The 26,483-nt window shown below is 43.9% G+C and overlaps 1 protein-coding gene and 1 long non-coding RNA gene across 7 annotated transcripts in view; both read left to right on the forward strand.

The window, feature by feature from the left end:
* Nucleotides 1–26,483, forward strand: part of CAMKK1 (calcium/calmodulin dependent protein kinase kinase 1) — a 196,146-nt gene that overhangs the window by 122,784 nt on the left and 46,879 nt on the right. For all 6 annotated transcript variants that reach the window (XM_007054151.4, XM_043531413.1, XM_027831224.3 and 3 more), the window contains 5 exons: nucleotides 6–57; nucleotides 2,232–2,365; nucleotides 4,129–4,165; nucleotides 8,955–8,976; nucleotides 12,972–13,060. In XM_007054151.4, the coding sequence (XP_007054213.1) occupies nucleotides 6–57; nucleotides 2,232–2,365; nucleotides 4,129–4,165; nucleotides 8,955–8,976; nucleotides 12,972–13,060 (334 nt within the window). The remainder of the gene's footprint in view (nucleotides 1–5; nucleotides 58–2,231; nucleotides 2,366–4,128; nucleotides 4,166–8,954; nucleotides 8,977–12,971; nucleotides 13,061–26,483) is intronic.
* Nucleotides 17,145–25,466, forward strand: LOC122463220. Its single transcript, XR_006286386.1, has 2 exons — nucleotides 17,145–17,215; nucleotides 25,346–25,466. It is a non-coding gene; the product is annotated as an uncharacterized LOC122463220 (long non-coding RNA).

Here is a 26,483-nt window from a genome sequence, read left to right on the forward strand (position 1 = left end):
CTCAGGCTATGAAAGTCCTCTCCAAAAAGAAGCTACTGAAACAGTATGGATTTCCACGTAGGTGTCATGCTTTTAAAGGTTACAGACAAGCCCTGCAGGCCTTACCAGCTATCCTCTCTCAGGCAAAATTTCCAGTGACTTCACTGGAATTTTGCCTGAGTAAGGCATACAGATTTCAAAGCTGCTTGGGTGGTTTGTGAGGATAGGCATACTGGATCATCTATAATAAGGACAGACACAAGCTATCATCCAAAACACAATTCCCCACCTCACTGCTCCTTTGTGCCCTCTGTCCCCAGACCGTCTTGCTCCCTGATGGTAAAACACTGGCCTCTATGCTTGTGTGGCATATAGAAGCCCTTTTTCTTGTTGTGCCTCTACTGTATCTTTCAGCAGATTATCTGAATACGCTTTCAGGCACAACTCTTTTGCGTGCACAAAAACAAGACACTATACTCAACCTGTAAGGAGAAGCCATTTTGAATTTGTGATGTGATCCAGAGCCACCCCTGCTTGTTTCCCAGCCATCAGGAAGTTAATTCTCCTTCTTGAGTGTCCCTCAGTGGTCCAGCACAGAATGTGGAGGTGGAGACTAAAGGCTCAGAAAGGTTCTCAAAGAGTGTGCAAGACACCTAGGGCTAGATTTTCAAAAGCACGTGGCACCCAACGTGCTGAGCGCTTTTGAAAACCTGGCCCTGACTGTGGACACTGAGCCCTTCTGAAAATTCTAGCCTTGGGGCCAGATTGTCAAGTGTTCAGTATCCATAGTTGGAGCCAGATTTTCACTAGATCTCAACACCTGGCAGTTCCGATTATGACACTGATGGCCAGATTTTCACACAGTGTGCTGAGCACTTTTGAAACTCTGGCCTTGTGAATGGAAAAGGGTTCTGCATACTGGCCTGGGTTGTAATCCATGTTGGGTTTATCTGTTTTTCTAGTTTGTTTTTCTTGCTGTAATTCAGGCACCCTAAAATCTAAGAATCAAACCTTGAGGAGAAAAACTTGCTGACTAACGGCTTGTCCTTTCCCTGCTGGTCCATTCCACTAGCTCAAGTAGTTTCTTATAGTGAGACCTTTTGCCTAACACATCAATACAAGCAGTATCCTGCCTGGCTTGTCTTCTTGTTCTGGAAACTTAGGCTTTTATTCATTTCTTCATGTGAAATGACATGTTTTAAATTTAATCTTTTGAAAACGTTGGGCTTGATCCTACTATTTGCTAAGCACTCTCAATTCCTTCTATGATCAGGCTCATTGCAAAGTGCCATGTACCCTTGTGAAATTTTGTCATCAAGAACCACATTTTCCTTTTGAGTAATTTGGCAATTTCTCTTGGAATAATTCATTCAAACTAGTGAGAGTCCTAATGATTGCATCTTAAAGCTGTTTTATTGGTGGATGGCTTCACTTGCCAGGTCTTTGTAATTGTTTTGGAAATAGAACAGGACATGGAAATTGGAACTTTCTGTAACAATAGAAAAACCAGACTAGCATGAGCATTGCCTTCTGCCTAACTACTTATCTGCATCATAGCTTGTGGTATGATTTTTTTCGATGGGATCATGATTATAATAGAATAATGCATTTATCCTGAACGATCCTAAACCTATTTACAAATGAGAGAGAGTGCAGCTGTCTCTGGGGTAGAAAGCATCAACTAGATGTATCACAGTAGTTGGGGGCAGATAAATTGTGGCAAATCCCTCTATGAAAACATCCCATCGTCTCCTTAATGTTCATGAAGAATTTTAGTTTTAAGGCTTCACCTGCACACAGTGAAGACACAGAGCTCAATTCATCTGCCTTAGAAAGATAATGGGATGAGTTGACCCAGCCAAGCTTGGGACCTGCTTGATGTCCTTTCAGAGCAGAATGTAGGAATGTTGATGGGGCAGTGCCGATGCCCATGTTGTACCTGTTCTGTGGCTGACTGATTTCCAATCCCCAGAACAGTCAATCTGACTCTTTTCACTGGCACTAAATTTCAAGTGGACTTTATACGAGAAAATAAAAGTCAGGCATTGACTCATGCGGAGAACGTTCAGTAGGTCAGTGTGTCATCTCTGTGAGGTCATTCAATCCCTGCGCTCTTACATCTGTGTCTGGCTGGTCGTATATTTTTAGGTCCTGCACCCATTCAAAGCCCCCATGTTATACAGCCATTCACTGTGATGTATCATGTGCTGCCAAGCAGGGGTAAAGCCAAGTTTTTGTTGTTGCTGTTGCAGGTCGACCTCCCCCTAGAGGATCCAGAGCAACTTCTGATGGGCAGCCAAAATCAATGGCACCGCTGGATAGAGTTTATCAAGAAATAGCCATCTTAAAGAAACTGGACCATATCAACATTGTGAAGCTAATCGAGGTGTGTATGCCAAAGCGGGTTGGGAGGGAAGGGGTGCTGTTATTCAGGTCAGACTGTGCAGATGGCTACATTCAAGTTTGGGTTTTTTAAGTTAATGGGGATCAGGAAGCAAAATCCCCTAGACGGCTTTGAAAATGGCAGCCTATGTTTATAAATTAAGGACCTGATTCTGGCCACACTCTACACAATGGGGCTGTGTATGTGGAGGGCTTGCTTGATCAAGGTCAAAGTTGATAAATAGAAGCTCCTTAAGCAACTGTGTGTTTTAGAGCGAGAGAAAGAAAAGGTAAGCCTTGCCTACATACAAACTTGCACTGGTTTAATGAAACTAGTGCAGGCTCCTGTGTGGTCATTCTTTTATTCAGTCTAAGACTAGCTTACTTTGGTTTAGCTTAAACCTGTGCCTAATCAACATAAGCTATCCAAAATAGACCTAGTTTAAACCAAAATTAGTGTCATCTCAGCCTTTTGCTCCAGTTTAACTAAATCAGTTTAACTGATGGACTGCTGTATGTAGACAAGCCCTATGCGTGTGTGTGGCAGGGGGCCTGGGGAGAGAGAGAGTGCTTATGTGGTGATGGACCTTAGTGCCCTGTTAATCAATATTTGTCTGACATGGGCAAATAGCATCTTCATTTGTATGTACTGTCTCTAGTAGGCATAAGAGTGCATGGAATTTGTTTTCTTTAGTTCCCCAGATTTTCCAGAATAAACTAAAGAAAATTTCTCTCTATCCTTCAAAAACCTCCTCAGTGCAGTGAGTTTCTAACTGCTAGCAGTTGCTCTGTAGCACTGGAGTCTTTGAATAGGATCTCTGACCCCATAACAACTCCTGTATGCACATTCTGATCCTGGCAATGTGGTAAGAAGGGGAATATACCAGTGAATATCAGTGCTTACTCAATGTAAAAGATGGGCATCCACAGAGATATTTGGGTTCAAGTCAAGGTTTAGCTGCAAAGTTTGGTGAACCCTGAATCCAGTGTGATGACACTTATGCAGGGCCACTGCTTAGCTCTGTTGGTGTCAAGACATTGCAGCGCATGCCCAGTGAGACCTATTCTTGCCCCTCCAGTGGCCCCACACTGCGTTTAGAGAAGTCTGGATGCAACTCCTTTCTGAGCTAGTAAATAATGTGTGTAGGTGGACAGACGAGATTGCGACAGGGTGATAGTCCCAGCTGCTGACAGTCCAGGAGTTCAGGACCCAAACTGAGAAACTTCCTAGCATGCTAGCATGATATCGTTTCCTTAGACTGTAGGGCCTGATTTTTGCATGTAGGTTACATGGAGACAGATGCATAGCAGCCTTTCTTGCATACACTTTGTCTGATAATCAGGCTTATGTGACTGTATGCCATGCATGAGAGGGCCCTTGGTGTGTACAGTGGCTGTTCTTAACATAGTTCAAGGGTGCAAGTCTTGTTATTTTAAGTCTAGTCTGCAGAGCATCAGAAAGAGGTCAGATTGCAATGTGCAGATCTGTAGCTAAATTTCCCAGGTTTAGGGATGCTTGAGTCTATCCCTACTAAAAACTGGTAAGAAGTGTGTGCGCGCACGCGAATGCAAGATAAAGGCAGGGGAGATAGATGTATATTTAAAGTCACGAATCGCATATTACTCCATTAAATTTCAAATCCAGGTGCCCTGTGAGTTTAACGCCCTCCAGCACAACATGAAATATGGGTAATTATAGAGTATTTTTGGATTAAAGATGTCTCCCTCTCTGTTTCCCTTCCCTTGCCTCTGTGATATCCATTTTAGGTACTGGATGATTCTGCAGAGGACAATCTGTACATGGGTATGTACCTCCCTGTATGTTAATAGAGCCATACTTGCTTATTCTCACTGAGGCGTTTAATGTACATTTCCAGGAGAGATCATAACTAGGAGACTTACACAGACCACAGCAGATAGAGTTGGTACCTATGAAACGTTAAAGTCTCCTAAGGGGTCAGGTTCAGGAGGCCTTGCATCTTAGGAGAGCTGCACAGAGCAAGAGCTGCTGCATCCACTGACACTGAACGGGTATCGTTTGTGCTTCCCGCACACACTCACCCTGGCTCTAATTCATCCAGCCAGAGTAGAAGGGTGGGAGACGTGGATGGCACCTCTTCTCTCTGGAGAGTCTAGTGTGACGTGCAAAGACTGAGATCATGTCTACCTCATGCATGCGCACAAGGAGTGGGGGGAATTCCCTTCTGTCCTGTCTCCCCTAACACTCCTGTGAAGAGTCAGCCACAGTATCTACAAGGATATGCCTCATGAAATAGTAAAGGAGGCTTTTGCAGCTGCCTGGAAAGGGGGATCTGCCTAGCTCTGAATCTATTAAAAAAGTGGGCAGGGTGGGGGTGGGGAAATGAAGCTGCTTTCCTTTGAAAGGCCAGTTTCCCTTTCAAGAGCAGATTCAGCCGAAGCCCACACTGTTGGTCGAGAGACATCAAAGATGTGGCAGTTGAGGTGAAAGCACAAGTATAGCAGGGAGCCCAGCTAGTGTGGCTTTTTGGAGGCCCAGTCTCCTGGGGCTCCTGGAGGGGCCTGTGTGTTAGATTCCTTTTGGTTGAACAAAAGTCAGTGCAATTCAAAAAGCAGCTGGGGTCACAGTCACGGTGATAGCAGTAATAATAGTGTCAACCCCTTACTCATACTGGAGAGCAGTTACTCACATGAGTAGACCCACTGGAGTCTGAGCAGTGAATGGTCATCAGCGAATGGGTGAGCAAACTAGGGGCATAACCACCTGCATAACTATCTCCAGTGTCACCCTCTCTTTAACCCCTGGAATAGCTTATGTGAGCAGTAGCTCAGCAGTGTGATCAAAGGGTTCATAGACTGGGCCAGGAGTACTCGAGTGGGACAGTAAGGGACGCTTCATTGGTACTAGTAGGTACATCTGAGAACATTGTGAAAAGCAATTTTTTCATGTGCCGTTAAAACCAAGCCAAGGTGTAGCAGCACCCTGCAAGGTGTACAAGCCTTACCGTTCCGTCTGCATGTCTCAGTGATGCTGTCTGAAGACGTAGGTCTAATCCTGAGTGGGGCTGATTTTCATCCACACACTGCTTCCTTTGCAATGCTCAGGGAACTCAGAGCAGCTACTAGGCTGGTCTAACCTGGGACAAGAGCCTGCAGAGAATCAGGGAGCTGTAACCACCCCTCTCTGCTTTACAAAGAATGAGCTTGGCAAAGCTGAGAATCTGGCTGTGTATCTGTAATTCCTGTTGAAGTCAGAGGACGTGGTAAATGCTCAACACCTCTCGAGCTCAGGCTTTCAGCTGCATGGTGTCACCATTGATAGCACTTCCCAGCAGGATGATTAGAAATCCCAGGCAGGCTTTCCTTCTAAAATGTACTGTAGACAATCAAGTACAAAAGAAAACAAGAGAAGGTGCAGGACAGAGTGAGCTACTGAGACTTAAGCACATTGGCTTGTTTACAGTTTAGTTTAAAAGTAGGATTTCTTGCATCCATGTACACCATGCAGAGCTTGGTGCTAAGAAAGCAGGGCTAAGAAAACTGAGAAGCTGAGATAGAGGAAATGGTAGAATTATGAAATGCTGCCAAAAGCAGCTTGTTCCTAAACCTGCAAAGAAAGACGAATTGGCCTTAGTATATTGCAGCATGTTATAGTTGCACCTTGAGCTGTTTGAACATCACTGCTGTACGGTAGCAAATAGGTCTTTGCTGTAAACAGAGCGGTCTCACTTTACAGATAAGAGTTTGCATTGGGATTTTGCTAGTGTTGCAGTATCTTGTTTAACTACTTGTGAGGGACAGGTCTCCTTGGTTTTGGCAGATCATTCCCTAACGGTACGGGACCCTACTGCCTAGCTGAGCCTACCCATCTGACACAAGGGTGTCTAATGGTGGAATGAGAAAAGGAGTACTTGGGGTACCTTAGAGACTAACAAATTTGTTAGTCTCTAAGGTGCCCCAAGTACTCCTTTTCTTTTTGTGGATATATATTAACACGGCTGCTACTCTGAAACCTGTAATGGTGGAATTGCATTGCTGGGGAACCCTATGCTATTATGGAGCAGTGGTAGCCGCTTTGGACTTTAGGCTGCAACCCAATTCCCAGCCTAAGCCCTGTTTTTGCTCAGCAGACCCCAGTGAGTTGGTGTTACACCTGTTTACACCTTCATATATTGAGGCAGAGAGAGATTTAAGTGACTGACCTAAGTTCACAGAGTGAGGTAGTGGCAGAGCCATAGATAGAACACAGGAGTCCTGCTCTAATCACTATAAAAAATTTTTTAAAATTTTAAATAACTTTATAAAGTTTCACGCTGACATCTTAATTTTCTGATCTGAGGTGTTGGGTAACTGAGCTCCATAGAGTGGCTAAAAATGAATGTTTCCATCAGCTTGGGGAAGGAAGGCAGAGTAGTCCTCTGGACTGGGACTCAGGAGACCTGGATTCTATTCCCAGCTCTACTGCTAGGCTGCTGGGTGAGCTTTGGCAAGTCATGTCACGTTTCTGTGCCTCCCGGGCTACAGCATTGTGATGTTTGGGGGTTCAACTCAGACCAGTACTGGGTTGTGTTACCTGCCCTGCAACTCTGGGTGTCTTAAATGCTGTGCTGCTGTTGCTCACAGCCTGATTCCAACAGCCCTCTGAGAAGCAAGCAGGCCACACCCTGGTTTCTATCACCCAGTTACTTTTTGCAAAGTGATTCCAAAATGCTCCCAGTCCTGAATTTCCCCAAAACCATCTGCCAATGTGACAATCTGCTGAGGTTTCCAGAATTGTGAGTTACTGTGTTACCTGTTTCAACCTCAGCAAGTGAGAGTTTTGCTACTGCTAAGCTGTATGATAGCTCCCTGACATACCAGCTTGTCAGCCTTGCCAGCAAACTCCTCAGGACTTTGCCCGTCCAGACTTTGCCTAACAGGTAATAGACAGTGAATCCCAGCTTCTGAATTCCTGGGATACATCTCCCTGCAGTGTCCAGCCCTCTAATTGAAACTGAGCAAAGTTGCTAAGTTCATTGCTTCTTTAAAGAGATAGTACACGGCAGCTCATTAATTTAACTGGGGTTTGACAAACACTCTTATTTCAGGTTTCAGAGTGGTAGCCGTGTTAGTCTGTAGCAGCAAAAACAATGAGGAGTCCTTGTGGCACTTTAGAGACTAACAAATTTATTTGGCCATAAATAAAAAGCTTATGCCCAAATAATTTGTTAGTTTCTAAGGTGCCACAAGGACTCCTCATTGTTTTTACTCTTATTTCAATCACAGCACTGAATTGTTTTTGTTGTTCTTCGAGATGTGTTGCACATATCCATTCTACAATCTGCCCTCATTCCCCTCTCTATCGGAGCCTGTCCAGTAAGAAGGAACTGAGCAGGGTCGGGGCAGATCTGCCCTCTTATACCGGCATTCAGTGGCTCATGGCATCAAGGGTGCTCAAGCCGCCCTGACTGGAACCAATGAGGGGAAAAAGTTCTCTGACCACTGTGCACAAGGCGCACACACACCTACAGTGAAATGGACATGTGCAACACAGCTTGAAGAACAGCAGTTACAGAAAGGTAGGTTAACCGTTTTTTAAAATTATTCCATATTTTTTATTTGTATTTTATTAATTGAACCTCCAAAGGTTTGGTTTTATGAAAGAAAAACAAGTACCAGATGGTACCAGGCTGTGGCCCATCTATCCCTCCCCCACAGAAGGACTACCTGCTTCACTGTTCATAGGGCTGCTAGTGTTCCTTCTTCTGCACAGGGGGACAGAGCCAAGGCCCCAGTGTGCCTTCCAGTGCATCTGCAGCAGAGGAAGTAATCTGCACTAGGAATAGGGCTGAGATAGGTGACTAGGGTGTGGACAGATGGGATGGGGAGGGAGCAGACTCCTGGATCCAACGCCCCCTTCCCCATATGCCATACAGCATAAGTGCACCACTGTTTGTGGGGAGGGGGAAGTAATCCATAAGGCTGGTACAGGTTATTCCCTGTCTCTCCTGCTCACCCATATCAGGGTGGGGAACTGGGATGCAGATTGGGACTCTGAGTCACAGCCTGGTTCCCAGGCTGTTTCTGGAGCAGTGCAAGAATGCGCTGCTGCTTACTCAGCAAAGCCACGGTTTCACCCATGATAAAAAGGAGAAAACTCAGAGTTGTACAAACTAGAGCATGTTTCAAACTCATACAATTGCATCCATTTTATCTGATGATAGTTACATAGCTATCCTGCCAATTTAATACATTAATAGTGAGGATACACATTCATACCGTATCATGTTTTGCTATTGATAATATTGCAGTGGTACAAGAACCAATGCTGTTATTCAAGAAGGGAAAATCAAATCAAGAGGGTCTGGAAGCCAAGAGAATGGAAGTAGGGTTAGTAAATTGGTATCTGTTGTCTCCCAGTTGGAGCTGGCCTGAGTAGTTATATTTGTCTCTGCTAAAGTAACAAGCCCTTTTAATTTTGCATCGCCTTGTAGCCTTGTTGGGTGGGATAAATTGATTAAGATTGTTCTGGGACAGTGTTCATTTTATAGGCAAATATGCTAGAAATGTGTGTCTGCACTAAATTGGATTCCTTCCCTCTTACCCATGGTTGCTTTTTTTCCCTTTTCTTTCAGTGTTTGACCTTCTGCGCAAGGGGTAAGTAGCCCGCAGGGGACTTTAGGGAATAGAATGTTTAGGTGTTTGCAGTTCTCATCAGATGGAGAGCCAGCTTCTGAATGCAGGAGGACTCATTCACTAACTCCCTGGGTGAAATGCAGAGGACGATGTGTAAGATGGTGCCAGTTGTACGTCACTAAGTGGGTGTGAAGAAGACAGATTCCGATTGCAGTTACACCACTGTAAATGTGCAGATACTCTATAGATTTTGTAGTCACTGCAGATTTACACTGGCATAACTGCTTTCAGAATCTGGTGAAGGGAGTCTGACTTGATGTAACTTACATGTCAAGTTGCCAGAAGAAGTTTTTAGATAGTGTAAGTTAAAGTAACTTCCACCTTACACCTTCTTCTATCATGTCTATGTATAGGGTACATTTCCTTAGACTTCCTTTCACTTGTTTATTCACCAGTGTCTAACCTTATGCCAATCATATTGAATTCTCCTTCCCCCCAGTTATTTGAGACACAACATTTTGTAAATGCAGGAGCTTCTCCACCTCCACACATTACATTATCGATATCTTTGGGAGAGATACAGTTTACAGCAGATCCTGAAGCGCGTACAATCTTAATATGCAAGACATGTCCAGGATGGGAGAAGGGAAGTCTTACTAACCATGGTTTTGAATGCCCCTGCCTCAGCGAGAGATGAAGCAGTCAAGGTCAGACAGAGAGTCTCTATCACAATGAGCAACTGAACACAAGTCTGTATCGTAATCCAGTGCCTTAGCCACAAGACCATCCTGCCTTACGAGCTGCTTTGCTTTGTTTCTCCTGGGTCCCAACACTCACTTTCAGTTCTGATGTGGGCTCTGCTTTTCTTTTTGCTGGGTCCTCCAACATAAGAACGTCCAGACTGGGTCAGACCAATGGTCCATCTAGCCCAGTATCCTGTCTTCCGACAGTGGCCAATGCAAGTGAGAACCTCTGCATGCTGTAGCATAGATGCAGTCTGATGTGCATGTGATGCACAATTTTCAGTGTGACATGATAGTTGTTATTGCAGCAAACAATTGATGACCATCACAGAGTAAAATGAGATCATCCTTAGAATTTACTGCTCCAAATGAGGAGAGGTAATGGCGGAAAATGCCTTCCAGAGTACCAGCTGCCAGGTAGAAACATGGGCTGGAATCTTGGCTCAACCAAAAAAACCCAACGATGCAAGGTCGCGATACGGTTTTAAAATATCATAGCGTATTCATGTGTCACTGCGCCATGTGGCAGGGTGGTGGTGGTTAATGTTATCGTCCTGGTGGGGTGATGGTTTTAGGCCTCATGAAGTAGAGGATGAAAAGCTCTTCACTGTCCACGTCAATTGAAGGATAGCCTTTTCCTGAGCAGAGTCCATTGTGTTGTGTAGCATGTCGTGGTAGTTGAGGGTGTTTGGCACTGGCCTCGCTCTACTCCGATGGAAGCAACTGGTAGAACTCCCACTGACTTCAGTGGAATGAGAGTTGAGACAGTGGTAAGCACCTTTGAAAATCCCACCCTTAGCAACTACTGAAGACAATGATAGTCTTTCCAGTGGCTTCATTTGGCTTTGGATCAGGCCCTTAATTAGGGATCGGTAGAAATACCCTCATTGATTTCAGTGGGCATCGGATTGGGTCCTAAGGGTGTAATATTACAAAGTACTGAGCACCCTCAATTACCATTTATTTCAAGGCAGGATTGATCCCTAAGACTCTCCAGGACCTATTACTTCTGCTTTGGAGCTAAACAGAACAAATGGTACAAGACGTGAAAGGCGGGTTTAACCTTTGAAGCTATGTGTACACTGCAAAGTGAAGGTCTGATTGTAGCACAGGTCGGCATACCCAGGTTAGCTTTGATCTAGCTAGCACGGGTAACAGTAGTTAATCAATCAGACCTTCATTTTGCAGTGTAGACAAATCCAGAAGTTCCTCTTTCCAAACTCTCCTCCCATACTTGATTTAGGGCCAGGTCCAACTCCCAAGGAAGTCACTGGGCGCCTTTCCATTGACTTTAATTGCACTTGGAATGGGCCTGTAATTCAGAATAAAAGGAAGAGGGATAAGGAGAGCTAAGTCAGCAGATAAGGAGAGCTAAGCCATGCATTTTATTTCCCTTTACCACCTTTTTTTGGGCTGCCATCTCTTGCAGGTTAATGGTGACAGGATGAGAGACAAGGAAGGTGTTACTGGTGATCAGGACAACAATTGTCCCTTGGGGAAGAGGGAAAACTCTCTTTTGAGTCTGCACAGCTCAGAAAAAGCCATTGTAATCAGCTGCTGCCACGAGGGGGGCTGTGCCACTCTTTTGAAGCAACCTTTCTACCGCTAGCAGATGGCAATTATACTTCATTAGCAGTCCTGTCGCTCCCATTGCTTCTCTCAGGAGCCAGCAACATGAAAATGTTGCCATGTGATGGGGGAGGAAGCTGGAAATCGGTGACAAAAATGGAAACAGCATTAAGCTCATCTATTGAAGGGGGGGCTAAAAAGCACAGAGAGTAGTTTTCTGACAGCTTCCTTGAGCTTTTTGGGGGGAGGGCACAGGGTGGTTAAAAGAGAGGGTAGCTGCTGAGAAGCCGCTGGAGACCTTTTTTGCTGACGTTCTGTTGTGCGTTGATTCTCAACGAGGGCTCAACCTTGCAAGATACTGAGAACTCTGGCTCGGATCAGCACAGCATTTAAGCACATGTCTAAGTCTCTTGAAGTCAGTGGGAATACTCGCATGCTTAAATTCTGCTTTGCTGCCTTGGTGCCAAATACCTTGCAGAATCAGGCATAATCCTGCAAGATGTAAAGCACCCCCACCTCCCATTTTCATCATTGAGAGTTGAATGTGCTCCTTACCTCTCAGAAAGTGCTAAACAGCTCATAGAGTCTAGGCCCTAATTGCCATTTACACTTGGCTCTCAGCTGGGGGCAGGGGGAGAGCAGGGTCACTTACGAGACTCTGCACGTCCATTAACAATGAAGACATAAAGGGGGCCACCAGGGTAGGGAAAAGGGAGCTTTCAATCCGACTGCTGACTCTTGAGACATTTTCCCAGGCTGACCTGTACTGCACCTTGCACAGGAAAACAGGGTTTTAAGAGCAGCTAAAATGATACATCAGAAATATTTTCATGTTAATGTCAAACCCTACAAGGAAAAATATTTAGCCCTTAGTCTGGTCTCATTTAAACCTGGACGACGCTGGTTTTATTGCCCTTTGCTTCAGGAGCAAATCCTAACTCGCAGAATGTCAAATCAGAATTGGAAGACTACTTTTGATATGCAAGTCATGTGCCAACTGTATGGTGCTTGTAAAGGCCATAAGGTAATATACCACCATCAGTTTCTGTGAGATTGATAGTAATGGCTGTGATATGCTTCTTTAATAAGTGATATAATAATAAAACAATTTTGCACTTTTTATAACACTTTTCATCCATGGTTGTCAATGTTTCACCTTGAGAGGTAGGTATTATCCTGATTTTACAGAAGGGGAAACAGACAATTAGGGCCTGAATTTTAGAAGTGCTGAGTATGCCCAGTTCCCATTGCCTTCAGCTGGAGTTGTGGGTGCTCAGTACTCTGAAAATCAAATCCTAGGGGTCAGATTTTCAAAAGAGCTCAGCTCCCTTTTAGACACCAAAGTAAATGGCCAGATTTTCCAAAGAGCTCAGCATGCTGGGTCTTTTGAAAATGTATCCCCTAAGTGTCAGAATGGGAGATGATGGAAGATGAGTACTTTTAAAAATCTGGCACTTATGTAGGTACCTGAATGGGAGCTGAGCTCTTTTGAAAATCTGGCCCCCATTGTGTTTGCTGAGCACTTCTGTAAATCTGGTCAGAAATGACTTGCCCAGGATCATGCGGAGTCACGGACAGAAATAGAACCCAAGAGCTCTGTTTACTAGCTGACTGCTCTAACTGCTAGAGCACACTCCTCCTTCAAATAAGGAATATTATTTCCCGTTAACTGGGCATTTGGTAATTTTCCCTTTTTCCTTTCAGACCTGTCATGGAGGTGCCAACTGACCAGCCATTCACTGAAGAGCAGGCTCGGCTCTACTTTAAGGACATTGTCATGGGCATAGAGTACTGTGAGTACCAAGATCAGTTGCACCTTTGCAGAGCATTGCACTGACCTACATTCTTGTTTGAAGCCAACCTTTTCATCACTTGTGAACTGTCAGGGGAGTAAAAGGATACTCTCTAATCATATATGAAGGGGTTTGCAAGACTGGCAATGACCCGTCTCAGCCTGGATTTGTATGGGCCATATAACAGTTATTCAGTGGCAGCTGTTCTTTAAAGTGGCACTATGAAAACGATTAGCCATTTATTTATTTTTTTTGGTTAACTCTCTTGGATAAAAATTGTAGACTTTAATTCTTACAGCTGCGCCAAGCTTGGCTGAAGCCAGGAAACAGCCTTTGCAAAGACACAGGCTAAGAAAGTCAATTAGCTTCGGTTGAAGTGAATTTGCGCTGCTTCCAGCTGAGCTGTGAGGGAAAAGCTTGCAAGTGGCAGCTGGAGGGCATCTGTCCTTGTCTCCTCCCTTTGGAATGCATCTCAGTGACTCATCATTACTCAGGGCTGTGACATGCAGAGAACATGCCACCTCATCACCTGCCGTCACAGCTGGTGGCTTGTGTATTTCACAGAATCCTCATTCAGTATTCAGCATCTGTATATTTTTAATGGGCTATTGCACAATTTAATTTAATAAATCAAATATTGTGTTTCTCCCTCTAACCTGGTAGATGGGTTCCCAAGTATTTGGGGCCAGATTCTTATCTAAGATCGAGGCTTGAGTACTACAAAAGGGCCAGATTTTAACCTTAAATGGTCATCAGGGAATTTCCCTGGCATAAGGGAATTGGCATATCACTGCTGGCATAAAGATAATGAAGACAGCCCCTGTGCCAGCTGCCCCACCCCGCATGTAGGGAAATGTTGGGGGAGGAAGGGAATGGTGAGTGGTTGTGTAGGATAAGAGCAGCCTTTGACTGACTAGCTGTTACTGAGACCAATGCACACTGCCCCTCAGGAATCAGGATCAAAGATCCATTTATGGATTCCTTGATGCTCCTTCCTTTTCTGCACTGAGCAGAGATCTAGCATTCCAGAGCTTGCTTGCTCTGTCTAAAAGCTATCAGTTGGGTTTTTACACCAAACTCATCACCATGGTATCTGAGTCTCTACCAGATAGTCTCCTTACTTCCTTGTGATCTGCAACCTGGAGTTCATTATCTAAGTGCAGGAGGAAATATCTTCCTTCCTTCCTTCCTGGCTGGGGTTCTCCATTTAAGGCTTCCCTTTCTTAGCATTGGCAGAGCCAGACTTCCTAATATTATTTAAATATTGCTGAAGTTTGCTCTATCTGTGCTGTCACAGGGAATGGTGGCCCTTCAAAACATGCCAGATTTACATCAGCTCAGGACAGTTACATCAGTATCTTTCTATTCACTTGTATTTCCCAATACTTACTGGAGGAGTACATAGAAACTGCAGATGCTGAGGTTACCGAGGTGCAGTTTAGTTTTCTTAAGGGCTAGAACTGTACATACAAATGGCTCTCTTATATGTCCCTTTTCAGTGACTGGAATTAAAACAATTGAACAGTCTCTCTGGCCACTGCTGTGCCAAAGAGTTTTAGGCACCTAACTCACATTGACTTCAGTGGGAGTTAGGCATCTAAATAAATTGGAGACTCTGGGCCTCAGAGAGTAGGAATGAAATCCGGGCTCCGTTGAAGTCAGTGGCAAAACTCTTGTTAACTTCAGTGCAAAGGCCATAAGGCAATATACCAACAGCAGTTTCTTTCCATGAGACTGATAGTAATGGCTGTAAGAAGAACGAGGAGAACTTGTGGCACCTTAGAGACTAACAAATTTATTTGAGCATAAGCTTTCATGGGCTAAAATCCACTTCATTGGATGCATGCAGTGGAAGATACAGTAGGAAGATAGATATACACAGAGAACATGAAAAAATGGGTGTTGCCATACCAACTCTAACGAGACTAATCAATTAAGGTGGGCTATTATCAGCAGGAGAAAAAAAACTTTTGTAGTGATAATCAGGATGGCCCATTTCCAACAGTTGAGAAGCTGGTGTGAGTAACAGTAGAGGGAAAATTAGCATGGGGGAATAGATTTTAGTTTGTGTAATGACCCGCTTCTTTAATAAGTGATATAATAATAAACAATACAGTTTTGTACATTTTATAAAACTTTTCATCCGTGGTTGTCAATGTTTCACCTTGGGGTAGGTATTATCCTGATTATCCAGGATTTCGCTGTAGAGGCCGCATCTTACAGCCTTTACTCAGGTCAGTAGCTTCATTGACAACTTTAGTAAAGCTGTCTATGGGCTAGGTTGTGTTACCCTCTCTCATAGTGAATCATACCTTCCAATACAAGCTGTGAGTAGTAAGTGAGAGTTGAAGGATCAGACCGTAGGGAGACTTCTAGATATGTAACCTAACCTGTTTTGCTTCCATAGTCTGAAATGCAACATTTTCCACTGTTTCAACCATTAGGAAAATCTGTTCATCTTATTGAACCAGAGGGAATAATTTCTAATGCACTTCCACTGACCATGTTTTTACAAAGCAAAGACATAGCCTTGTCAGTCTAAAAGAAATGTATTATCCTGTAATACGTACTTAGAGCCTTGTCTGCCTTCAGTTAATTGGATCTCAGAAAGACACAGGGAGGTCTACTGCTCTCCCCATAGGCTAAACAAAGCTTTAGGTTTTGCTTGGCTCTTTTACAGAAGATCGGGCTCTGAAAGGATAACTGGAATGTGAATAGAAGAGGAGTACTTGTGGCACCTTAGAGACTAACAAATTTATTTGAGCATAAGCTTTCGTGAGCTACAGCTCACTTCGTCCCTAACGAGCACAGCAGGCTTTGCTGAGATGAAGGAAGATCATTCACAAGGCCACATTCATATCACACTCTGCAATACATTAGCTCTGTCTTCCACCTGAAACTAAACGCACAATACCAGCCTCTGAATGGAAATGAAAGAAATACTTAGTCATTGGGACTGTAGTATGCGTTAAGGCTGCAGGGTCCAAGGCCATTTTGCCAGTAGAGTTTATGAGTTAGAAAAAATTGTAGTTTATATTCTGATAGTGCCTAGATGACTCCACAGAGATCAGGGGCCTGTTTTGCTTGGCACTGGGTATGCACACAGTAAATGACAGCTCCTGCCCCAAAGTAGTTACAGTCTAAAAGGTTGCAGAGTAGCAGCCGTGTTAGCCTGTATCCGTAAAAAGAAAAGGAGGACTTGTGGCACCTTAGAGACTAACAAATTTATTTGAGCATAAGCTTTCGTGAGCTACAGCTCACTTCATCGGAGGCATACAGTGGAAAATATAGTGGGGAGATTTTTACAGTCTAAAAGATAAGCCAAAAAAAGTAGATGGGGGGGAGGTGGGACGAGACTGGGTAACAAAACCAAATAAGATGTTTTAGTAGTGATAATAGCAAAAACAATAGGATGTTTTGTTTTAGGCTTTTGGGTAACCATTTGTTTTATTAGCTGCTAAAAGTTAAGAAATGTGCTCTATTGCAATTGCTGTGTAAATGCACAGCAATTACTATGTAATTACAGAGAAAAGTGCACCATTTGTGCATACTGAAGGAAAGTGTTGCCAGGCAATCCAAAGATTGCAAGGTAATTTTAATGTAAGCATACATAATTGTTATGTAATTTGCTAGACTCAATCACCAGGCAGCTGTTTTAAGCTCACAATGTTCACAGCAGTAACTGCATCATTGCTAGTTGTGTCTTATTAAATTAGATATTAAAAACTGGATTCTCGTCACAAACTGGAATGTATTAATCAAGAACAATATGCTGCATGTTGCATGTAAGGAATCTTGTTTTAGATGGAAAATGACTTTATGACTGAATACAAGCCTGCCTATGACAGGTTTCCAAGTAGCAGCCGTGTTAGTCTGTATCCGCAAAAAGAACAGGAGGACTTGTGGCACCTTCGAGACTAACGAATTTATTTTAGCATAAGCTTTCGTGAGCTACTGCTCACTTCATCGGATGCGTGTAATGCTGTAGAAATGTTGGCTTAAGTTACTTATTGGTGCATGTTTCAGAGTAACAGCCGTGTTAGTCTGTATTCGCAAAAAGAAAAGGAGTACTTGTGGCACCTTAGAGACTAATCAATTTATTTGAGCGTGAGCTTTCGTGAGCTACAGCTCACTTCATCGGATGCATCCGATGAAGTGAGCTGTAGCTCACGAAAGCTCATGCTCAAATAAATTGGTTAGTCTCTAAGGTGCCACAAGTACTCCTTTTCTTTTTATTGGTGCATGTCACAGAGTGGGCTGGCCCCATAAGGAGAGTTGGGCTAGCCCCACCTGTGCCTAATTACCTGTTGCCAGTGGTTGGGTCAGGTGCCCATGTTTCACCCAATGGCAGCCAGGGGTTGGTGCTTCTTACAGAAAGGAGCCTGCTCCATTGAGAGAGAGCCACCTGTAGGGAGATTCTTACTGGGATACAGAGTTAGAGAAAACCGGGGCAGAAGTTTTCCTTACCAGCCAGAGGCAAAGGCCTGGCTGGAGCTGTGTGCAGTGACAGGCAGGAGCAAAACCCTTAGGAGAGGCAGAGCGGACTGCTGAGCGCGTGGGGTGACCCGATTGAGCCAGGGGTGACCTAGCATGAGGTTGCCAGGTGTCTGCTTTTGTTTTCTTGATCTGTGTTGTTTTAGTAAACTAGATTCTGGAGTATCTGATATACACAAGAATCTGGGACATTTCCTCAGAGAACTGAGGTATTGGCAGGGGCTGATGCTAAATGAGATGAAATTCTGTTACAGTGCCCTTCCTGAATCCATGGTACAAGCCACCAGCATTTACCTTTCCTTGCCAGTGTGACAGTGATTGGCACAAGATTAGCTGGGCAGGAGTGACATTACAGTGGGTGACAAAAATGTCCAAAAACCATTGGTTTTTTAGTGTGTTTATTAATTTCATTTATTTAAATATAATTCCAGTTGCGCCTGTCTAAACTCTAGGCAGGGAGTGCATATGCATATGTTTGTGTTTGTGCACACACAGGTAGATCCCAATTCAGCAATCTCTTAAACACATGCATAACTTTAAGCACATAAGTAATCCCATCCTTATTCAACAGGGCCCCGATCAAAGAAAGCAGCCCTATTCAGGAAAGCGCCATATCCACATGCTCAAGTGTAAAGTCATTTCCTGAACTGGGAGGGAAAGCCCTCTACCATGTGCTTAAGTAGCATTGAAGCCAATGGGAGTTAAGCATCAAGTGCTTTGCTGAACAGAGATGGGGACGTTCACATGCTTAAAATTAAGCATGTGCTGCACTTAAGTGTTTTCTGAAACAGAGCCATGATGATGTATTGTGCACTTAGATAATGCATTTCAGTTGAGCAACTCAAAGAGTTTAATAAACATTATTTAAGCTTCACAACACCCCTTGAGTGAAAGCAACTGGTAAACTGAGTTGTCCAAAAGTTACCTTGACTTATGTAATGAGTCAGTAGCAGAGCTAGGAATAGATTACAGAAGTCCTGACTACTGTTCCCCAGCCCTAATACCTGGACAACACTTCCTGCCAAATATAGAGAACAAATCATTGTTTTTCTTTAATATTGGCTAACAGTGCTAGAACCCAGAATCCCTGTAAATAGGAGTGGTACAACATTTCAGAGTCAGACCATCTTCCACCCTAAACATGGTTGGAAATGTTTAAAACAACACATGAAAAATCTACAGATTTGCTGGAGTAAAAAGAAAACCCCATTTATTTGCTTAGAGTATTTTATTTTTTTTTTTTGTATCTCAGGTACAGTGGGTTAGAGGTTTGACATCTTGAGTACAATTAGTAAGGTTTCTTCCAGGTTGACTTAATGCTCATTTTCTTGTCAATAACCAAGCTTTACATTGGTTTGCTGAATAAAGATGAATTGGATGTCCTGCAGATTTGCTTTGGCAGGTGAACCGTGGAAACCAGCACCAGGTAAAGTAAGTAATAGAAGGAGGATGTTTCTTCCACAACTGTCAGGCTGACATCTCTTAATGAGAAATCTCTCTCTTGCTGGGAGCTGACATTTGGTTTAACAAAAGGAGGTGGAGGCTACACTACATCTCTTTCCAAATTAGCTATGTAAGTGTGTGTGCGTGCATGCATGCATGTGCACGTTTGAGGTGAGGGTGAGAGAGAAAAGGCTTGTTATATAAAATTGCATCAAGCAATCCATTTATCAGTATGGGGTTTGGCAGGCACGCAGTTGGCTGCAGTACTCTTTTGAAGCCTGAATGTTCCTGAAGTCCTTATTCGGGCAAAGCCCTAGGACTTCAGGATTCAGCCGTGTCTGTGTCTGTGTATTCAATTACTGCACTCACAAGACAGACATTATAATTTAAACTAAATTCTTAGTGAGTCAGAATGCTGATTCACTCTCCAGGGACCTACTTTAATGAATGAAGCTTTCACAATGATGTCATTGTTTGTTCAGTCTCCTTGGATTTGGAGTAGAAAGCATCATACCTTAAGGCAGTGGTCACCAACCGGTCGATCAGGATCACTGCCACTAAGGCAGGATCCCTGCCTACCCTGGCCCCATGCCGCTCCCGGAAGCAGCCAGCTCAGCCCTGGGGGGGAGGGGGGGGCAGGGGTCTCCCTCTGCCCGCTGCTCCTGCCTACAAGTACCACTCCCGCAGCTCCCATTGTCTGGGAACGGGGAGCTGTGGCCAATGGGAGTTCCAGGGTGGTGCTTGCAGAGATGGGCAGTGCACAGAGCCACATGCCCCACCACTGCCGCCAGGGGCCCCAGGGACGCGTTGGCTCCTTCCAAGAGCGGCGGGGGGCCACAGTAGGCAGGGAGCCTGCCTTAGCAGCAGCCACGCTGCACCACCAACCGGGAGCCGCTGGAGGTAAGTGCTGCCTGGCAGCAGGCCGCACCCCAGCCCTGAGCCCCGTCCCGGAGCCTGCACCCTGAACCCCCTCCTGTACCCCAAGCCCCTGCCCTGACCCCACCCCCCAAGCCAGTACTCTATACCCCCTCCTACACCCCAACACTCTGGAGCCCCTTCCTGCACCCAAACTGCCTCCCAGAGCTTGCACCCCTCACTTTATGTCGGGGGTGGAATGGAAATTAACCCAGTGTCCTCCACACAGTGCAGTGGTTGATTGCTACGCTCATCCTACTCTCCTTCCCGGCCCCCCCGAAGTGACTGTGTTTCACTGGTACCAAATGGATATAGTGTAAATGTTTGTGGCATCCTTTAGAAGGATTGTATTGATGTAAAATGTTTTTGTAATTGTATTTGTTACTATTAAGTATCGTAAGAGTTAAAAATATTTTAAGAGTAAATTTTACTTAGCATGAAATTGAAAGGAGACCATTCCCTCTTACTCTATGTAAGAAAAGGTCCAGTAGAAACACTGGCATGCCATAGCAATTTATATAACATCTTCCTCATCTCACTACAGAATTAGAGATTTTGGCCTGTATGTGTTTACTATAGATGGGTTTAACTAGAACCTCAAATGTGACCCCCCCGAACCCTTCAAAATTTTAGGGTGAGGTTGGGTTCAGATACCCAGATCGGGCCCAAACTCTACGGTTTTCATAGAGGAACTTGAGTCAATTAGCTTCATTTTGTAAGGGCCTGACTCTGGAGTCTTTACACAGGCTAAACTTCCATTGGCTGCAGTGGGAGTTATGCCATAGTGAAGATGAACTGCAGGATTTGTCCCTTTGCACTTTATCTGCAAGCATATTAGTTTTATCTGGATCACAAAAAGCTGGAACAGCTGCAGTTGCTGTGAGTGAAATGAAGAAAATCCATTCTTTCTGCCACTGTTGCACTAGGAAATGTAAAATCTCTCTATTGATTGTATTAAGGAAAACCCGCTTTGCTTACTATGTGGCAGGTCTACTATCCGCTCAAGGGAACCCCTGTCATCTGTTAGTTGAACCAGTGTGTCAGAAAGAGGAACAGGAAAGGAAAATGAAGTGCAGCTAAAATCATTGGGAAGGTACTTTTCCTGCAGTACAGTCATACAAAGCAATTCTCAGTAAACTCCCCCACCAGCCTCTGGAGCGCTGCGCCATATACTAAACCCAGAACAATATGTAAATGCCTGCAGTGCTGATCGAAAGCTGGCTTTTCCAAGATAAAACGTAATCTTTCTTCTGTACCATCAATATGTGACTATAATTCCCTTTATCTTAAAAGGGGAGTCAAGTAAATATATCAACAGAAGAGTCAATTGCAGTGGGTTTGTTTTAAGAGTATTCTCAGGACTGTTATCAAGAGACAGGTAAATTCAAACGCTGGTGACATGGCAAGTAAAAGCCCTGGTGTACCCATGGTCTTGTTTTGGATTTTGCAGCTGCATGTTCTGCATGACACATCTGTTGTGTGGGCTTTTGCAAATGTGGCTGTAAGCGCATAATTCACATGGAGAAAGAAGGATGGTCTTGTGGTGAAGACACTGCCATGAAACTCAGGAGATTTGGGTTCAGTTCCTGGGTCTACCACAGACTCTCTATGTGACCTTTGTACATCACTTAATCTCTCTAGGAATCAGTTCCCATCTGTAAAATAAGGAAAATAATCCTCCTTTTCTCCCATTTCTTGTCTGTTTAATTTGAAGACCCATCTGGGCAAGGACTGTCTTTTACTATGTGTATACACAGCACCTAGCACAGTGGGGCCCTGGTTTCAACTGGGGCCTGTAGGCACTGCTGAAATATAAACAGTAAGGACATAGCCAGTGTTTGTGTGTATTGTAATAAATCTATTACGTCCTGTTTCTCCCGCCTCTCATTAAATGTTCTTCCCCGACCTTGCTAAATGCCTGTAAAATGTTGGTTTTAGTGTAGGAGATTCTGGCACTTATGCCTAATCTGTGACAACTGATTTTGCTTATTCTATGAATTCAAAGTTTCCAAAGATCTCAGCTGCCAGAAGTTCTCATTATGAAGTTTTGTGGCCATATTTTCAAAGAAGCTGAGTACCCAATATGCACTCACTGTGGTGAGCTCTGTTGAAAATCTGGCTGTGTGTCCAGGGGCCGATCCCTCCTCGAAATTCTGGCCCAGGTGACTTGCTCAAGGTCATAAAGCAATTCGGTGTTAGACTAGTGAATGGAACCCAGAAGTCCTGATTTACAATCCTCTGCACTGAACATGAGGCTAAATATAAAAGGTGTAAATGGTCACAGGAAGCAGGCTGTCTCTTAAATGTAGCCTACTGGTATGTCCACTTGCTTTGGATCATCCTTGGTGTCTGTGGAACACTGCAAACTGGCATAGAAGCCTTGCTTCAAAGAACAGCTTTTCATTTTAAGCTTTATCGGTTGCTGCTGCAGCTTCCTTGGTAGAGTGTTAAATCATTTCTCCACTACAGGGCTGATGTGAGGGTAATACTAAACAGACTCTGCAGCAGCACCATATGGATTGCTTTTGCCCTTGAACAGTAACAGGCTTCTGTTTTAATCAAATGTAATTCAGCACCAGCCTTAGTAAATAGCATTATGTGCTAATATGTTGCAATTTTTTGTAATGGCGTTTTGGAGAGTTAGTAATGAAGTGCTCAGGCCCTGGGATTTCCAGCAGGGAGAGCAGAGAAGGAAGCTGTTTTAAAAGACAATGGTGAATAATCTCCCATTTCCCCCCTCCTGCGTTTTGCTGCTGGTTGGTATAGATGAACAATTCCCAAATGTCTGCTTTTGAATGACAAGCACAGCCTGTTTGAGTGTCTGAAAGTGGATGTGTTTAGAAATGAGGGGAGAGGGGGTTCTCATTTAAAAGGTGAGTTTAGTGTTTGTGAAATGTGCTGTATTATCACCCCTGAAAGATGGCATGGTGATGGGTTCTGTAAAAGGACCAGAACAGACTGATGTGCTCTTTTCATGCTTGAGTAGCAATAAGGAATGCAGGAGACAGGCAGAGTAGTAGGAAAGAGATCTGGATTAAGTATGCACAGAGGGAGAAACCTGTGTTTATCCAGTAGCAGCCTGACCACCAAATTAGGTTCCTCCTGAAACCTGACCCTCTTTTTCGCACAGTCAACCTGTGGAACTCATTGCCAGGGATGTTGTGAAGGCTAAAAGTATAACTGGGTTCAAAAAAGAATTAGGTAAATTCATGGAGGATAGATCCATCAATGGCTATTAGCCAAAATGGTCAGGGATGCAACCCCATGCTCTGGGTGTCCCTAAGCCTGTGACTGCCAGATGCTGGGGCTGGATCACTCAATAATTGCCCTGTTCTGTATATTCCCTCTGAAGCATCTGGCGTTAGCCTCTGCCAGAAGACAGGATAGTGGGCTAGATGGACCATTGGTCAGACCCACTATGGCCATTCTTATGTTATTATGGTCTCGAGTCCCACTCATCATAGCACAGTGCATTCGTTGGAAGAGTACCACCTACAGAGGCTTCCCTGCAGCACCATAGGTCTGTGACACAATTTTTTCAGCGTTCTATAATAATGGTGCAGCACAATGCAATTTACAGTTGTATTTCCCTTGGGAATAGGCCCACTAGTGTGGCACACAGAGTGAATGGGGTATTGTTGGATGCTGATCTGGCTGGAGCACCTACAGAGGTCTGAGGAGGATTGACAGCAAGGGTTGTATTTGTGATATTTCCTACAAAGTGAGTATTCACCCATGAAAGCTTATGCTCCAATACGTCTGTTAGTCTATAAGGTGCCACAGGACTCTTTGCTGCTTTTACAGATCCAGACTAACACGGCTACCCCTCTGATACTTGGTTCTTGAGGGTTTTTCATTTTGATGTCATTGAAGTAGCACTCTGACCCCAGTTCAGAAAAGTATTTAAGCATCTGCTTAACTTTAACACACATGCTTAAGTGCTGTCCTGAATATGGATGCTTTTCTTCATCAGGGCCTCAGAACACAGATGTCCTGCTGATCTCCTGGACCTTTCTCAATGGGAACTCTGTGTCTGGAATGTTTGCAGGATCACATTCTTGCTGATATGAGTCAAGAACAGCAAAATGTAGCACCAAACCCTTCCAGCATTTCTGCATTAAAGTCCCTCTGTGTCTTTTCAGGCCTATCATTCAGGAGCATAGAGACATCCCTCTTGAGGAGCTGGTGGAGTGGGCAGTGAAGGAGGTGGAGGAGGGCAAAGTTGAAACAAATAAACCAAGAGTTTTGGAGGGATGTAAGCCAACCTGGAACTGATATGGGTTAGGAAAAACTTTCCATATGGGCAGGTTGTCCCATAAGTGCCTGCTGCATGGTTATTTGCACCTTCCTTTGAAGCAGCTGATACTAGCTACTGTCAGAAAGAGTATACTGCAATAGATGAACCATTGGTCTGATCCAATATGGCAGGCCTCATGTTCTTATACTAACGAATGGTAGCCTTAGATTTTCAGCAGTTTTGTACTATACATCCATAACCATGTTTCCTCACTGCTAACATCAATTAAGTGAAAATGAATTGTTTTAAAAAAACATTAGAAGCCAAGTTTGCAAAAGTTTGGGTGATTCAATTTTATCATTTAGACACCTACGACCTGATTTTCAGAGTTACTGAGCATTCAGCTGCACTGATTTCAGTTGGAGTTGTGGGTACTCAGCATCTCTGATGATCAAGCTCCAAATTAGTAGACATGCCTGAAAATTCTGTGCCTCAGCTTCCCCGTTAGTCATACTTGCCTCTCACACAAGGGCTGTTGTGAAACTCAATTAATGGATGTTTATAAGGTGTTTAGAGATTCCTGGATGGAAGATGCTATAAGAAGGATAAGAATTATTATTAAGATCCAAATGGTGCCTGAATTGCTGCTTACTTTCTCACAGAAATGAAGGATGACTCTAATAAAACTGAATTTACCTGAGAGCTCCAGAACCATATTTTCCCCCAGGGGCTCTAACTGTAATACAGACAATGTTTCATTTTCATTATAAGAAAAGGAGGACTTGTGGCACCTTAGAGACTAACCAATTTATTTGATCATAAGCTTTCGTGAGCTACAGCTCACTTCGTCGGATGCATACTATGGGAAATACAGAAGATGTTCTTATACATACAAACCATGAAAAAATGGGTGTTTACCACTACAAAAGGTTTTCTCTCCCCCCACCCCACTCTCCTGGTGGTAATAGCTTATCTAAAGTGATCACTCTCCTTACAATGTGTATGATAATCAAAAAGGGGGAGGAGGGAGAAAACCTGGATTTGTGCTGGAAATGGCCCACCTTGATTATCATACACATTGTAAGGAGAAAGAAAGGGAGTACTTGTGGCACCTTGGAGACTAGCCAGTTTATTTGGGCGTGAGCTTTCGTGGGCTACAGCTCACTTCATCGGATCCACAGTATGCATCCGATGAGGTGAGCTGTGGCTCACGAGGGCTTGTGCTCGGGTGAATTGGTTGGTCTCTAGGGTGCCACAAGTACTCCTTTTCTTTTTGTGAATACAGACTAACACGGCTGTTACTCTGAAACCTGTCATTGTAAGGAGAGTGATCACTTTAGATAGGCTATTACCAACAGGAGAGTGGGTTTGTGGGGGGGGGGGGGCGGGGGCAGAGAAAACCTGGATTTGTGCTGGAAATGGCCCAACTTGATTATCATACACATTGTAAGGAGAGTGATCACTTTAGATAAGCTATTACCAGCAGGAGAGTGGGGTGGGGGGAAAGGAAACCTTTTGTAGTGGTAAACGCCCATTTTTTCATGGTTTGTATGTATAAGAACATCTTCTGTATTTTCCACGGTATGCATCCGATGAAGTGAGCTGTAGCTCACGAAAGCTTATGCTCAAATAAATTGGTTAGTCTCTAAGGTGCCACAAGTCCTCCTTTTCTTTTTGCGAATACAGACTAACACGGCTGCTACTCTGATACCTGTCATTTTCATTATGAAGCAGTATTGATTTATTTTTTAAATCAGGTCCGTCAGTTAACATTGAGACAGCACCACAACTTGTACTCAGGGAGCTTGTTGTAGTGAGCAGCCAATCTCAGCACTAAAGAGCTGAACAATTTCCAGCCAAAATGAACAACTTAAACCATTTGTTTGAAGTCTTTGACAAATCATCTGCTCTGGGATTTTTTTACGAGGAAGCTGTGTTCTGATTGGCCCAGATCTATATTGATTTACACTACTTTAGGATCAGACCTATTATCTTTATACTGGAGTAATAGTGAATGCACTATTTGGCTGTCTCTGAGACTCCCTAAAGTGGTTGTTGCACTCAGGATCTTGGGTATGTAGAAGGAATGTGATCAGGTTACAGCTCTACTCACTCTACTGAGGGTAAAGATCAATCAAAAAGGTTTCTCAAAGCCAAGTGCCGTGATATGGTCCAGAGAAAAGACCAACTGGTTTATGGCTAGTTAAGCAATGTCTTCAGCTGCTGAGAAAAGAGAACAAATGTCTCATTACAGCATTTGTCTCTACAGTAGCTGAAGATGATCTGTTAATATTGGATTCCTGTCTGCTGGACCAGGTGAACCACATCAGTTTG

This window comes from Chelonia mydas, chromosome 17 (genome assembly GCF_015237465.2).
Source record: "Chelonia mydas isolate rCheMyd1 chromosome 17, rCheMyd1.pri.v2, whole genome shotgun sequence".
Taxonomy (NCBI): Eukaryota; Metazoa; Chordata; order Testudines; family Cheloniidae; genus Chelonia; species Chelonia mydas.